We start from the raw sequence: 16938 nt of genomic DNA, 5'->3' as shown, positions 1-16938 counted from the left end.
GAAAAGGATGTTGTCCTGGTTGAACTGAGTGTGGCCCCAGACTCAAACACCCATTTCCATGCACTGCCCTCAGCACCTACGTGGGATTTTTCCAGACACAATTTAAAAGTCACATCACTGAAAATAGTGACAAATATAGCATAGATAGCAAAAAAAAAAAAAAAATCCCCTAAAAGAAACAACAGCCCTGCCTTCTTCACATGAATCACTCGTTTGTAGTACATTATAGTATATTTAATATATTTAATAGTTTCTACTATTAAAGATAAATACTTTGCTATTTCCAGAGGCCATCTCACTACACTATTTGGAATATATTCATTAAACTTATCAAACCCGAATACCTTCATTCCTCTGCCCATCACTGAACCCTTGCCAACAGGCATTTTAGCACACAGAAGACAGATTCCAGTAAAATCTTGCAACAAGTAAAGACAAATACTAGCTAGGCCTTTTCACTTCCTGAGATGTTATACTGCAAGGAAACTAAAGATTGAGAGAGGCTTAGATATAACCACAGGAAAGAAAAAAAGCAAAGCTGTGAAAAGTCAAGATCTGCAGACAAACGTTCAAGCTTTCCGCTATGAAGACCCTGCAGCAGCCCGTGCAGTGACCGCACCTGCCCCAGCAGGGCCTCTGCGCTGTGCTGGTGCTGCCGCTGCCCGCACAGACCTGCGCTCAGGGCTGTCACCGTCCCCTCCACGACTGCCCAAACCTGCCTGCCCTGCAGCCTGGAGCTGCCCTCGAGTCCCAATCCTCTAGGTCCTCGCCTCAAAATATCCGTGAACTATTTCCACCGTGCCACAGCCCCAGGGCACACAGCCTACTCCCCAGGATCCCCACTTTTCCTCCCTTCTGGTACCACTCTCGCCCCTGGGCTCTGCCCCCAAATCTCTTTACTGCTCCATCGTCACTTCCTTGCTGTGTTGTACTCCTGCTTTAGGAACTGGGGGCTCCTATCCGTCTTGAAGATTCCAACCTCCTGCCCCTCCTCTGACAGTCTCCCCTGACTCTCCAGCTCAGGGTGTCTCTGCACTTCTGACGTGCACATAATGGCTTATTCTGTTACAGAAATTATGGCTGATATTTCCATTGTCCAGAATGGCCTCTAGAGACCCCAAATGTGGATTTCTTTTGGGCAGAAACAGTACTTTTTACTTCTTATATTCTAAGCAAGTGCACAATGCCTAACAAACTAGGTGCTCAGTGCTTGCTGACTGAATAGATGAGTTAAAAAAAATAAAAGAAATAAAAGAGCCAGTGTTTTTATTATCTGCTTAAAATCATAAACTCAATCTAGAGAAAAAATCTGAAATGAATCACAATATAAGTACATTATTATTTCTTATCACACATATCACATAATATAAGTACACATTATTTCTTATCAATAAGACACCAAATGAGACAAAAAGAACTGAGAAGTAACCTCGGGACTCTGCACCTAAAAAGGTGAAACTGCTATTATTTTCCAAAAACAGCAGATTCATTCTCAATTTTTCCCTTGCTGAAAAATAGCAGTAATACTATTTCCCCACAAAGGAGGCAGCAAAAACTAAATGCACGTACATGTTTAGGAAAAAGACTAAAAATAACACACCTTGTAAATATTAGTTGCTGCCACTTGCTGATCACAAATGGAAACATTTACCACCCTCCCTGATAAAAGACATTCCAGAGAAGAGGAGGAAAGACTACATACTAGAAACTTCACAAGAGATAGTGACAGAAGAAACTGACATTTCCTAAAGTCTTAAAAGACAAAAATTGCATGCAATTGTTTATGATTATCATAATGGCACATACTTTAACCCAACTTCAGAAAACAGTGAGTCAGAACTTATAGGGAGCTATATATAGTTTACTATCAAGAATATAAACATTACTAAGATGTTGCTTGAATTTTATGTCACAACTAGCAAAATAATTTAGCTATGCAGCAAAATATAAGGCAGTCAGACCACTAATTTCCATAGAACCATAACAATTTATTCACTAAGAACTTACAGAGCAAGAGTTTAAAACTGTACAAACCTTGATATAACTGATGTCAAATGTCCTCTCATTCCAAATCTGCAGAACAAAAAGGCAAGAAGTCTGAACTGGAAGTTTTTAAGTGTCAGAAAGGAGGCATTATCATTAAGACGCCATTTCTCTCATTTCATTTTTCTTACTTTATAGAACATCCTGTTATGGGACTTATAGGTATTAGACAACATAACTTTTAATTAATGTATAGTTTTAGAAAGTTTAAAGAATGTATGGGTACTTTTTTAACAGTCATTTGTTCCAGAAGATTTTTTAAAAGCAGAACAGGCATTCAATCTTTCAACAAATATTGACATGTATGTGGGGAATGACTGAGGTCCCAGAGACCAAACAGACCTGAGTGGTTGTAGTTAAGTCTCACAAGCTCACCCAGGCACCTGAAAAGCAGGTATTAGTAAGTATACTGTAGAGGAGCAATTCTAACACACAGCCTCTTGGCCATGAGCTATATCACAAAAGCAAACTCCCTACTCTCAATGAGGAAATGAGGACTCTACACAACTGTCTGCAATTTAAAGCCAGGAAGCACGGGAAGCTGAAAGAGAACTTCCATGACTTTATTTTGCAATTTAGACAACTGTTATCTATAGAGCTGTAACTTTTTCTACTCCAGTGATACTGGAAGGAACTTCTTATCAAAGCAGCTCTTCACCAGAGCATGTGATAAGCAGGAATCTAAAAGAGATGTGAATCACCCATTCATTACATGAAACATTTTCAAGTGTGACTTTACCACAACACAATGCTATTCAACAGAAGCCGACATTTGGCCTTACGGGTTAGACATACCCTACCCTAACGTTTTGTGGATAACAAAAAAGGTCACATTTCTATCTTCTGGTGTGCAGCCCCTGACTCACCATCATGTCTACTCAGTCCTGTATACTGAAGTTTATGTGCTCCAGTTTCTACTTCTCCCTGAACTCCTCAAAAGTGCATTAATCTTGTTATCACAGAACATAATGGCTACAGTGTCTACAACACAAGAGGAACTAAATAGCTTGCTAACTGCATGAAAACTTAAAAGTTTTCACAGACGGCTTTTTTTTTTTTACTTTTTTATTATAACAGTTTATTTTTACATCATTTTGTACATTTTTTTTTCCATCTCAATTGTAATCCCCATGGGTTTCCCATCACCAAGTCACCCGTGTGTCATCACCATAATCCCGTGTACTTCCCTCCCCACCCCCCACCCCCATTTTTTATCCCATTCCCCACTCTACCCCCACAAAATGTCTCTGGTATATGGTTGTTCATTATTCTTGTTAATTTCTCGCCTGGTCCATTATACTCCTGCTATGAGTGAAACTATCCAGTTATTTTTCTTTCTCTTTATGGCTTATCTCACTAAGCATGATCTTTTCCAGCTTCACCCAAGTTGCTGCAAAAGACATGTGTTTCTCTTTTTTGGTTGCTGAGTAATATTCCATTGCATATATGTATCACATCTTTTTTATCCAGTCATCTACTTTTGGGCATTTGGGCTGCTTCCATGTTTTTCCAATTGTTAAAAAAAGCAGTAATAAACATGGGGGTGCAGGTATCTTTTTCAATCAGTGTTTTTGTGTCTTTTGGGCAGATACCTAGGAGTGGGATTGCTGGGTCATAGGAAAGCTTCATGTTTAGCAGTTTGAGGAACCTCTAAACAGTTTTCCATAGTGGTTGTACTAGTTTGCATTCCCACCAGCAGTGCAGGAGAGTTCCTTTTTCTCCACATCCTCGCCAACATTTGTTGTTGCTAGTTGTTTGAAGATGTGCCATTCTCACTGGGGTGAGGTGGTATCTCATTGTGGTTTTAATTTGCATCTCCCTTATTACGAGTGATGTTGAACATTTTTTCATATGCTTGTTGGTCATCTGCATTTCCTCTTTGGAGAAGTGTCAGATGGCATATTTTTAAGAAATTAATGTGTATGGAGACAGTGTGTACGTATGGAGACAGAGTGTGGGTGTGAGTCTCTGCTCGAGTACAATGGAGACTGAGGTGCCCCTCCAGCCTACTAACAGGCCAGCTGGAAAGAGAACAGGCTATAATTTACTCTTTGTAAGTGTTAAAAGGTGTTAAATAATAGTTTAGGACAAGGGCAAGTAAATATGAAATATAGATTCAAAAGTGGGGAGAAAACTGGGTGGGCAGAGAGGAGGACTAAAAAGTTACACATAGTTAATTTATTATCAGACACTAGTAGAACGAATCAGTTTCTTGAAACAAAATGGTTACCCAACAAAGTACTGCTGAATCAAATTTTTTAAAAAATCACAAGTTAACATCCAAGAATTTTCCATGCTTTATATATATATATATATATATATTACTAACCCCAATATAATCAATGTCCAAATCATGATAATGCTTGGCGCCCACAATCCAGGTCACGATATAGTAGGCAGTCAGCTGAAGATTCACGTATGGCCAGTTGAAACCTTTCCCCAACCATCCAGGGAATGACCACGGTAATGCTGCAGAGAGGAAGAGGCAGAGCTGGAAAGGCTATGAAGGTGCTGCTCTGGGGGAGACCAGCAACGTCAGCGGGAGAGCACAGGATAAGCAAACTCAAGATGGCCCACACTACAGGCCAGCTTATCTACCATGCACAATGCTCAGTCTGTCGGCCACAAGACCCCACTGTTAGGTTCCAAATGCTCTTTCAAGAAAAAAAATAGAAACAAACTGCAACAAAAAACAATACCTCTCTGAAAGATACTAATCAATCAAAAAAATTAAGAATTTAATGTAAACCTCTACTACCTGCTATAGGGATAGTCAAAATTGAATTTCTGTTGTCTGAGTCAAATCAAAGAATACTGCAAGGCTTATGCTAACTACTCTAATAAATAATACTGACTCCTGATTCATTAGCACGTTTTCTTACAGCTAGGGCTTACTTAAAAAGTTAGGTTAATCAAATTGAATGAAACTAGTTTGTCTTCCTATCAATACAGATGCCAATGATTCAATAAGAAAGTACATCTGTGTTGAATATTACAGATAAAATAACACACTCTTCCAATGATTTTATTTAATAATTATTTAATTTATAATCAATTTTCCCAATTTTTAATCCTGAAATTAACATAGAGAAGTCCTAAGTACAATGTAAATCCAATTCCTTGTCTAATGTATTAAACTTAAGAGCAAAGTTCCTTGACTGTTAACATATGTTACCAAAGTAGTTCATCTCTGACAAAATCAAACCAAAATGACAAAATGCTGATTTTTCTAAACTCAGGAGGAATGCCTATGTGTCTCTAGATAAGCACTGTGAGCCTAAATAATGTAACATTTGAAAACAAAGCCCTCCCTGTGTAAGCTTTTGTGAGGACAAAGCTCAACTCAGCATTCCTCATTTAAATGAGGAAAGCAGCCGAACTGGGAAGGATGCTCTGCTGAAGTCAATGGGGCCTTTTACTGCTCAAGACATTTCTGGAATCACATACAAAGATCCATTTAGAGTAAAAACACAGATCCTTACTTTTATTAATTTAGAAAAATTTGTTTGTCTTTGTGAAAAATGAATCTGAAAATAACTTGAAACCAAGTATTACTTAGTCTAAATGTACGAGCCTATGTCAAGAAATCAAATGTATTCTGAATGGTGAGGTGGACATTAGCAACACTCCCCAGGTCAGCATATTGCTGCTGGAGGGGTACAAAGTAAATTCAGTCCCATCTGAGAAACCACCCCGGATCCTGTCACTAAGCTCTGTGAGAACCAGAGTGGAGGGCTGAGCTGTTCAGGGTCCCAAGTACCTGGATCAGTGACCCCCCCCATGCCACATCGATGAGGTTCAAAACATCGAAAAAAGCAACCACTTCTCTCTAGGGGTCCTCTAGAAATGGGATCTACTACTTCGAGCAATACATAATTTTGCAAATACCAGGGATATACTACTGCATAGAATATAGCATTTTATAAGTAACATTGCTCTTTTATAAGCTTGGGTGAGAAATTTCATTGAGGAAAGTAGTTTATCACAAATAAAACCCAGAATGGAATGAGATTCTAAATGTGACTTTGTAATTTCCTAATTATCTGACCTTAACGTCAGAAGAATAATCTCTCTAAGCCTCCTCTGCTGCTTCTGCAAATGCAACGAGTATCTATTGCATTCTCTCACTCCAGAGCCCTATAAAGACTAGATATAATACGTCAGGGCAAAGAAAGGCTCCTGTCTGGCACATGCTTGGATGCTGGCAGGTAGTAGGAACAGTATTATTAGTACTTCAGTATTAATGGAGACTCAACAGACATGATTCTGAATTTAAAGTTAAAGGAGAACAGACTGAGAAGCATGGCAAACTTCACTTCTTACCCATGAGTGTAATATTAGGGTTCCGCTTCTTGGCTTCCTTCATTAACCACCACTCATATCCTCGGAAATAATTCTCATCTAAAGCATAATGCATGTGGGAGGGCTCAGTGCCATCTGGAGGGAAGCAAACAGAGAGAAAGGAAACTATGGGTTAATATATTGTAAGGTCACTTTCTTCTACACGAATCCACACAAGTAGCAGTATCCCACTTCCAATCCTGAAGTGGGGCAATCAGAACAACGTCAAACTTCAGGGCAGATGAACAAAGCATATTAGTTCATCTTTATTCATTATCCTAACATACAGGTCTTAAATAATAAAACCACAACTTACTATGATAAACAGCATTAAGAGAAGTGTTATCACATCAAGTGACAGAAAATTGGAACGACTTTCTGTTGGGCTGTTGGTATCTCTGGGGTTTTCAACTCCCATGTCCAACTTGAAGCTCAGATCACCTTAGCTTCAGCTTCTCAACCCTAGATGTGAATCCTAGGTCCCAATTCTCAAGCCACATGCTTTGAGTTTATGCAGTGTTTTACACCAAAATAACTGTTTTTAGAGAAAAAAGAAAGGATACACATCCCCACTCTAAGAAAATTCTACACTAACCCTCTGTGATGTTGCAAGGTAGGGAAATCAACATCACAATCCTCATGTGTTAAGGGACCAGGGGAAAAAAAAATAATAATGAATAACTATATACCAGAGACATTTTACGGGGGTGGAGTGGGGAATGTTAACAAAAAAGGAGGGGAGGAGGGGGGGAAGTGCACTGGACTATGGTGATGGCACACAGGTGATTTGGTGATGGGGAAATAGGGATTACAACTGAGGTGGAAAAGGCACAAAATGATATAAAATTAAACTATTATATTAAAAAAAAAGAGGAAGAATGCCAAAAATTTTTTAAAATCCTCATGTGTTTACCATGTTTTATAAACATCTGCCTTTCTTTTTTGAAGGGTCTCACCACAAAAGGGACCCTTCCCCAATTCTTAAAGGCAAGCCTCAGAATTCACAGGGCCATCAGCTTCTGTGTCTCTAACCTAATCTGGCTTCAGCAAATGAAAACAAGCAGCCATTGGTTTGATTCCACAAGTGTCCTAGGATAATGTACAGATCCCCTTATAAGAGGTCAGAGAAAGTTTTTGTTTCAGAGTTTTCTTTTGTATTTAAATTAAATCTTTCTCTTTTGACAGAAATTAAACACAAATGCCACCACACAGATACCTTCAATTTACCAAGCATCACTTCCAAATCACTAACAACAAGGCATATAGACAGTTCTCTAAAGTTCACTATAATGGAATCTGACCTATATTTATACAATAAGTAATGCTTTGCCTGGAGACCAAAAAACTGTGAACTTTTAATTGACTATATGTACTATACAAAGTAAATCAGAATGGAAACAATGAAGTAAGTGGTTAAAAATAACTTTTTAAAGAAAAAAGCAGTATCTCTGAAATACTGATCACTTACTTTTGTCAATTTATTTAATGCTAATAGCCTCTTATATATTTTACACATTAAAAGCTTTCTTTTTTCTTTTTTTAACCTCACCATAGTTTACTGCTAATGATTCCCATGAAATAAGCAATCTAAAGCCCAAATGTTATTTTTGATGGAAAGCTACATATTTTTTGGGTTTTTTCTCCTGTATTCATTTCTTTTTTTACATTTTTAAAAATATTTTACCTTTGTATCATTTTGTGCTTTTTTCCACCTCAACTGTAATTCCCATGGGCTTCCCATCACCGAATCACCCGAGTGCCATCACCACAGTCCAGTGCACAACCGCTTCCCCACCCCCATTTTGATCCCATCCCCCACCCCACCCCGTAAAATGTCTCTGGTATATAGTTGTTCATTATTATTATTTTTTTTGAAAACTGCATATTTTAATTAAGCTTTTGTAAACTGGAGAGAATAAAGGAACAATAAAGAATAATCTGGTAAGCAATAATATCAACAATGTTACCACTTATATTCTAAAAATCACTGTACTTATACTAAGGTGTAAATAAAATGTTGGGAAAACAGTTTCAATTTCCAAATTCTCCTACCTGTTGTCTGCCCATCGCCACCTATTTCAACTTTTAGAATATGCAAGGAGGCACCGAAGTTTGGCTGGGGAAAAAAATAACAGCATTAACACTGTGCCTCACTGTACAAAGGGCTGAGCACGTCTAGACAACTGCTAATTACTGCCGTTGGTCTTAATAGTACGAAAACCAAAGCAGAATTTCAAATAAATAACAACATATCCTAACAGTAAATTGCCAATTAAAAAAAAAAGTCACCACACATCTTCTAAAAGATCACAGTTGCATTAAATAATTATTTTCCATTACCTTAAAGAGATAATCCAATATTTGAGAACGAAAGGGCTCTGGGTAATTTACAAGAAGTCGAGAGGTTGCCTAAAAAACAAGTTTTCAAAAGTTTAAATAAAGCAAATCTGATCGCGAACTTTTTCACAGTGCCACCACGCACATACATATTTGAGTAACCCTTGAGTAGAGCTGAGCTGTGGAAAGTTATTTCCCAGGTTATCTGTTGTCTGCCTTTGTTTGGCCAACAGCTAAAATGCAATGTCTGAGTAACCAGCCAGTTTCTCTTGTTCTGAAATGAGGGTTGGCTGGGAGGAAGTTTGCTAGGGCTATTGATGAACCTAATGATTAAAAATTTGCTTTGAGGATCTTGACTGAGAGCGTGGTTCTTAAAAGGAATGAAACACAAGTTGTCTGTCTTAAGGCCACTTGTCAAAATATCTAAAGGCAAGAATAGGAAAGATGAGCCTCAGTAACATTTTCCCATAATACCACAGGGGAAAGTGACAAGCAACCATGCTAACAGGAACCATTATTCCCCTCATCCTTATTAGAGATGGTGAGTCCTAACCTGTCACCATTCAGAAGGACCACACTACAGTGATCTGCACTAAGGAAACCTCACCCAAGACCAGCATCAGACTGCATGGACAGAGCGGTAAAAGGTGCAAAATGTCTGGTCACACCTAAACCATGGCTGATGAGCACTTGGACAAAGAAATCATCAAACCCGTAAGTGATTAAAAATGTATCTTTGGGAACAATATATTCAGGGGAATCAGAAGGGTAGGTTTTAACATAAAATAGTGCATTTCTGGGCCCACCCTGGTGGCACAAGCTAGCTGCAGCTGCGTCAGCAGGAGTTTGATCTCCTGCCCCCGAGCTGACCCACATGGCACAGCAGACCTCTCCTGACCCACCCACTGCTCCCCTCAGCAGTGTACTTCCTCACTCTGTCTGTTCTGCTCCCCACTCTGTCTCTGGTGAATCCTCTCGCTGCCCCTGCACCTCTGGCCTATACCCCAGTTCTGTATGCATCAATAAATCTTTTTTTAAAAAGTGCATTTCCTATACTTGGAAGCCACACAAATTCTAGGTCCCAGGCACTGACACTTGCCAGGTGTTCAAGGCAGACACCTGAATGATAAGGCTCAAAGTTCTGTTTTATGTCTCAAAGATGCTACCTCTAACATTCTGACAGTGTCCATGATGCACCTACACACCCCCCAAATTTCACCAGCTGCTGCAACTGAGCCACAGGCCTATGGACCCACGTAGGTCCTTCTCAATTATGAAAATAGCCTCAGAGACTACAGATGACCACAGGCCTCCCTGCTGTCTACTCACCACACTGCTTGCCAGACTGTCTTCCCCAAATACAGATCTAATAATGAAACTGCTGTTTAAACCCACCAAGACTTCCCCTCCTCCAACATTTTCCAAGATAAAGTTCAAATTGCTCAGCTGACACCCAAACTCCTTAATTATTTGGATCCTGACACTTCATACGTAAGCACTCATACCTTCTCCCTAACTGTAGGAAGCTACTTTTTTTTTTTTTTAAAGATTTATTTATTTATTCATATAGAACTGGGGTACAGGCCAGAGATGCGGAGGGTGAGAGGATTCACCAGAGACAGAGTGGGGAGCAGAACAGGCAGATCGATGAAATACACTGCTGAGGGGAGCAGCGGGCGGGTCAGGAGAGGTCTGCCACGCCATGTGGTCTCCTCTGGGGCAGGCGGGAATCGAACTCATGCGGAAGTGGCTTTAGCTTCTCAGTGCAGTGCTTTAACCCGCTGCGCCACCAGGGAGGGCCAAGCTACTTTTTTTTTTAAGATTTATTTATTTACTCATACAGAACTGGGGTATAAGCCAGAGGTGCAGGGGCAGTGAGAGGCTTCACCAGAGACAGAGTAGGAAGCAGAACAGGCAGATCGAAAAAGTATACTGCTGAGGGGAGCAGTGGGCAGGTCAGGAGAGGTCTGCCACACCACGTGGGATCACCTCTGGGGCTGGGGATCGAACTTGCACTGAAGCAGCTGCGGATTGTTTGCAGTGCTGAGCTTTAACCCACTGTGCCACCAGGGAGGACCCAGGAAGTCACTTTTATTTTCTTTCATCTGGCATGTATACCCTACCTTGATTTGATATATTCAAGTCCTCCTTCAGTTTTTAGCTTAAACTTCAGAGAAAGATACCTTCTGTTCTTCCTCACCAGTGAGAAGGAGGGGTATCTCCTGCAGACTGCCTCAGAACCAGGTCCTGCTCCCCACCATAACCCTTCCAGCCTGGACCCATCATCACTGCTTTACTCATCTGTCTGTCCTACCTCGATGTTCTCTGAGAACAGAGACTGTGTCTTCCTCCAGATCATATCCAGATACAGTCTTTAAGTTAATAAGTATTTACTTAGCGTCTCACATGTTATCATGTGTTACATTAGTACAGGCAACTTAATACAGAAGACCCTGAGTCAGATGGAGTTTGCCTCCTGACATTATTTGCAAGCTACATTATTTACAAATAACTGTAATTATCTTACTTGTTCAGCTGATGCGACTATAAGATGTATATAAAGGACCGAGCACAAGAGGTCACAAACATAATAAGCTCCCAATAAATGGCATAGGTATTTAAGAATTTGCTTTTAAAAGTGTTGTCACTGTTCTCCAAGAGCTGACTAGCAGAGGCTCAAATACTAAAGGAGAAACTCCAAATGTATGAGTTAACTGCAAGAACCTATCCTTGGCCCATGGTAAACAATGCTTCCTGCCCAGCATTATGCTACTAGAATTATGTATTTTGCTGCTCCTGGGTTATTTTGCACTCTGTGCCCTCCTATCCTTAACTTAGAAAATATCAATATTAAGCAAACACACCACCTCATCTATACTCTTGATGCCGACAGTCACCTCCAGTATTGCTATGGCACTGGTCAACAGCAACAGCCAGTTAACAGTAGTAGAGCCAGGGTCCTCCCTGGTGGCACAGCAGGTTAAAGCACAGCACTAAGAAGCAAAAGCCACTTCAGCATGAGTTCGATCTCTGCCCCCGAGCTGACCCACATCGTGCAACAGACCTCTCCTGACCCACCCACTGCTCCCCTCAGCAGTGTATTTCATCAATCTGCCTGTTCTGCTCCCCACTCTGTCTCTAGCGAATCCTCTCACCACCCCTGCAACGCTAGCCTGTACCCCAGTTCTGTATGCATAAATAAATAAATAAAATCTTAAAAAAAAAAAAAGGCAGTAGAACCAGATGTTGAAATGCACCATCAAACAATGACATTATTACCAAATTGTTCATCCTGAACAAGGCCAAGAGTAGTTATGATCAACCCGGAAAGAATTCTAAGCAGAAGAGCTGGCACACTGTCAGCTCTCAGTAAATGGCAAACACTGTATACTCAGTTTAGAACAAGGTTTTCATCTAGAGTCCGTGGACTAACTTCTTCCTCCCTAACCTCTGAAAACAGAGTATTGACCAAGATGAGTCATGAGCCAGATACCATTTTAAACACTTCACATCAATCTTCACAATTCTATAGGCAAGGATCGCCAAGTCCCTAGGGAAGAATGGGACGAAGAGGTTAAATACTGCATGGCACTCCATGGACCTTTGGAGATCCGTTCTGAAGTCTACATTCTTAGCTACTGCACACTCCCTGTTCCTTGCAGACAGGGAGACCAAATGAAAACATTCCATTCTGCCACAAATTTTGCCAGGTGCCAGTGTCTTCACAAACAGGTTTAAAGTTTTGCAACCATCTTCAATCAGAATTTACTGAACTTCTAAGATGACTGATGCAGAGTGCACAAGTGACTGTTGTCTAGTTTATCAGATGAGCTTAGGGCCTACTTATCTACCTTATAAAAAAAAATTCTCATTTCAACAATTCTCAACTGAGCCAAATTAAAATAATTCCAGTTTGGGGCAAGTTTAAATACTGGATTTAATGTAATAAGCAACCATATCTGATGAGCCAAATGAATTGTCACTTTATAAAATGTTGACAATTTCAGATTTAAATCACAAAAATACAAGAGAATGGTAGTGGTAAAGAAAAAAATGGGTAAGCCCATTAGCCCACAGGGTACCATAAAATCAGTGCCAATGAAGTTGCAACATTAGGTAATAAAAGGGAATCAGCTGGTTTGGCAAAAGGTATTTTCCCTCAGGTCAGGTCTATTCTATGATCAAGCTACACACCAAGTCTGACAGAGCTTCAAGTTTCACCATTGGCTTTTTCCTTTTGTAATGCAAGAGGCTTCCACTTAAATGATGACAATCTCCAATACACATGTGTCATCAGCCACATGTCTGGATAAAGAGCCAGGTGGAGCAGGAGAGGCCAAGTTCCTGGTTTGTAGAGATCTCAGTTGAATTTCATAATTACTTGGGCCCTTTTTTGTCTCCATCTTGGGTGTTTAATTTACCAAGAGTGAGGCCATAGAAAAGTAGTTCCCCCCACACACACACTTTTACCCCATTAAAAGTGAAACACAGCATGACAAACACCTCAATAACATCTTTAAAGATACAATACCCAAAGCAAGGATAGTGAAAGAAAGGATAAACAGCTAGGACTACATCAAGTTAAAGAGCTTCTGTACATCAAGAAAGACATAACACAAAACAAAGAGACATCCCACTGAGAAAATATTTGCACACAGTACTAATAACAAAGGACTGGTCACAAAGATATATAAAGAGCGGATAAAACTCAACAAAAACAAAGTGAACAACCCATCAAAAAAATGGGCAGAAGATTCACTCATAGCAGGAGTATAACAGACCAGGCAAGAAAATAATATAATAATGAACAGCTATATATCAGAGACGTTTTGTGGGAATGGATCAAAAACAGTGGGTGGAGGGAAATGCACAGAACTATGGTGATGGCACATGGGTGATTTAGTGATGGGAAACCCATGGGGATAACAACTGAGATGGAAAAATGCACAAAATGATGTAAAAATAAACTATGTATATATACATATATATGTATATATACATATACATATATTTAGGAAAATAGGTATCAACTGAATTTGACTAACTGGTAATAATTTGCTGAATCCTCCTTGAGAACAACAGTAAAGTAATAAAATTATTAGTAGACGCAGTCAAATATTTACCAAAAAAAAAAAAAAAAGGCAGAAGAATAAGACACTTCTCCAAGAGGATATGCAGATGGCCAACAGGCATATGAAAAATGTTCAACATCAATAAGGGAAATACAAATTAAAACCACATTGAGATACCACCTCACACCAGTGAGAATGGTACATATTAAAACAATGCGCAACAACAAATGTTGGTGAGGGTGTGGAGAAAAAGGACCTCTCCCACGCTGCTGGTGGGAATGCAAACTGGTACAACCACTATGGAAAGCTGTTTGGAGGTTTCTCAAACTGCTAAAAATGGAGCTTTCATATGACCCAGCAATCCCACTCCTAGGTATCTACCCAAAAGACACAAAACACAAATACACCTGCACTCCCATGCTTATTGCCTCTCTATTTACAATTGAAAAGACATGGAATCAACCCAAATGCCAAAAAATAGATGATTGGATTAAAAAAGATGTGGTACATATAGACAGTGGAATATTACTCAGCAATCAAAAAGATAAACTCATGCCATTTGCGGCAACACTGATGGAGTTGGAAGAGATCATGCTTAGTGAAATAAGCCAGAAAGAAAATGAATAATACTGGATGGTTTCACTCATAGCAGGAGCATAAGGGATCAGGGGGAAAAAAAGCCAGACAGACAGACAGACAGATAGAAGCAAATGTAAAAAAGTAAAAATGAGAACAACAAACAACTATAAACCAAAGGCATTATATGGGGTGGAAAGAGGGCACAGGACTATGGTGATGGCACATGGGTGAACTGGTGGTGGGAAGCCCCCAGGGACTACAATTGAGATAGGAAAATGTATAAAATGATGGCAAATGTAATTTATACACACACACATATATATACTAGCATAACATATATATAACATATGTGTATATATATATATACATATATAACATAAAAAAAGAAAAACTCTAAACCCACATCTCTCTCTACTGTGAACACAACAGGTAGATCCAGTTATGTGATCCCAAGTGTGCCATTTGCTTTCCAAGACCTGAGAGAAAGAAATCTTTTTTCCACAGTTTCCTGATAGTTACTGTTGAGGATGTCTTGCAATCATAAGAACAGGACTCACCCACTCACAACAGTTGTCTATAATCTGAGATGGTACAAAACCACCCAGCAAAGCAAGCACTCAAGCTCATGTGAATTGCTCCTAAGGATACAAGCCAACAAACAGCCCATTTAAGATTCCACCTTAACTTCTTTCAAATTAACTCTAGCTCTAATCTGGGATACCAAAGACCTGCCACCATAAACCACACAGACCCAAAGGTTACAAACAGAAGGGGATGAGACAAAAAGCAAGATTAAGAGAGCGTGGAACAGAAACTACATTTTATTAGGAGCCAAGAACAAACCTACTGAGGAACGATTCAGGCCTGGAAGCCACCTGTCAGCATGAGCAGAAGCTAAAGAAACACCAGCCTGTGCCCACACAACGCTACAGAAACTTGGGATTGCTCTCAAGCCTCCTCAGATAAGAACTCCTTTCAACTTCACAGCAGAGAGAGGCATGCCACTAAAATGTAATTGGTATCCTGGATGGGATCCCAGAACCGAAAAGAGCATTCCGTAAAAAGCAAGTAAATATGAAAATCAGTATAAACTTGCATTAATGCTAACTGTGTTGGTTGTGACCAATGTACCATATTAATATGGGATGCTGATAACGGGAGAAACTGCCTGCAGAGTATAAGCACAATGTACTGGTAACGTTATAAACCTGAACCTTCTACAATGTGAAGTTCCTCTTTTTAAAACAGCAATTCAGCCCCTGTTCCTGAGATCCTTGAATCAAGAAGGTCTCTCAATAATGTTTGTATATAAAGCATATTCTCAGGTCACACCCAGGACTATGAAGTCGGGATGGGGGTTCCGAGGTGAAATCTACATTTTAACAAGCAAAACTGGTAATTGTTATGCACCCTAAAAGTGGTAAGCCAATGTTTCCTCCTCCTCAAATACAAAAGCAGCCACCAATAAGCAACAGTGCCTCTGGTCCTTCCAGTCCAAGGGCTCTCGACCATCTATGGGTAACACAGTTCCCTCAATGGTTTAAAAACAAAAACCTAGACCTTCAGTTGACACTATTATAGTCTATATGAATTAAAAAAAAAAAAAAATCACTAGTCCCAGGAAGTTTCAGAACTCTTATCTTCCCAAGAAGGTCCTACTGCACCAGTCCTGCCGTCAACAAAAAAGGAAGAGGCGCTCACCTTCAGGAAGCGCCCAACAGCTTCCCGGTGCTAGGGCCCCGACTCCCGACACCTCCCTTTCAAAAAAGGAAGCACCATGGCCAAAGCATCCCACCGGGGCCGCCTCTCCGCGGCTCCCGGGGTGCGCGCTCCGAGGACGGGGGGCGCCCCGGCCAGGCTCTCCAGGACGAGGGTTCGAGCCCTGGTCTGGCCACTCACTACACCTGTCACCTTCTCGGCGGCTCTCCCAAGCCTCGTCTGCTAAACCTAAGCGTCTCTATAAGTTCATTTTACACCGGCAACCGCCGGTCCCAGCCCCCAACGGCTCGCCAGACCCGCGATCGAGGGGCGCAGAGGAAGCCGGACTGCGACTGGAGGGCGCAGAGACCCGGGGCTGCGCCGCGGTGGCTTGTGGGGCGGGACGGGGCGGACCCCGGCGCCCACCGCGCCCCCGCCGCCAGCTGCTCACCCCGCCGCCGCTGACCGCGCCGATGCCGTCGAACTCCCGGCCCAGCCCGTCGGAGTCGTCGAGCACGTACGTGCCGCCGGGAGCCAGCAGCGCGCACAGCAGCAGGGGCACCGCGGCGCGGCCCGCCGAACCCGCGGCGGCCGTCATGGCTTTCATTCGGCGTTGCTGGGAAGCCAGGACTAGGCGCTCAGCCATTGTGTGGGTCACATGACTCCGGCGCCCAGGGAGGCGGGTCCGGTGGCTGCCATGATGGAGAAGGGCAGGAGGCCGCTGATGCCTCCGCCGCCATCTTGAGTGCGGGTCACAGGTCGCCCTCGCACCTGCCCTGGTAGGCTGTCCTGGCAGAGCGAGCCTAGTCTGGCGCCCCGAGTCAGCTCTGGCACGGGCCAGGGGCTTGGCTTCGGTGCTCTTTGATGG

At 41.4% G+C, this 16938-nt stretch overlaps 1 protein-coding gene across 1 annotated transcript in view; it reads right to left on the bottom strand.

Annotated features, from left to right (window-relative positions):
• GALC (galactosylceramidase) overlaps positions 1-16716 on the bottom strand; it is a 39457-nt gene extending 22741 nt beyond the window's left edge. The window contains exons 1-6 of the mRNA XM_004682047.2: positions 16522-16716; positions 8725-8793; positions 8437-8500; positions 6367-6480; positions 4373-4512; positions 2035-2073 (exon numbers count right to left, since the gene is read on the bottom strand). Of these exons, the coding sequence (XP_004682104.1) occupies positions 2035-2073; positions 4373-4512; positions 6367-6480; positions 8437-8500; positions 8725-8793; positions 16522-16716 (621 nt within the window). The remainder of the gene's footprint in view (positions 1-2034; positions 2074-4372; positions 4513-6366; positions 6481-8436; positions 8501-8724; positions 8794-16521) is intronic.
• Between the last annotated feature and the right edge of the window lie 222 nt (positions 16717-16938).

The sequence above is a fragment of the Condylura cristata genome, unplaced genomic scaffold, assembly GCF_000260355.1.
Source record: "Condylura cristata isolate star-nosed mole 26May11 unplaced genomic scaffold, ConCri1.0 scaffold00013, whole genome shotgun sequence".
NCBI classification, from domain to species: Eukaryota; Metazoa; Chordata; class Mammalia; order Eulipotyphla; family Talpidae; genus Condylura; species Condylura cristata.
This window is presented reverse-complemented; position numbering and strand designations above follow the sequence as displayed.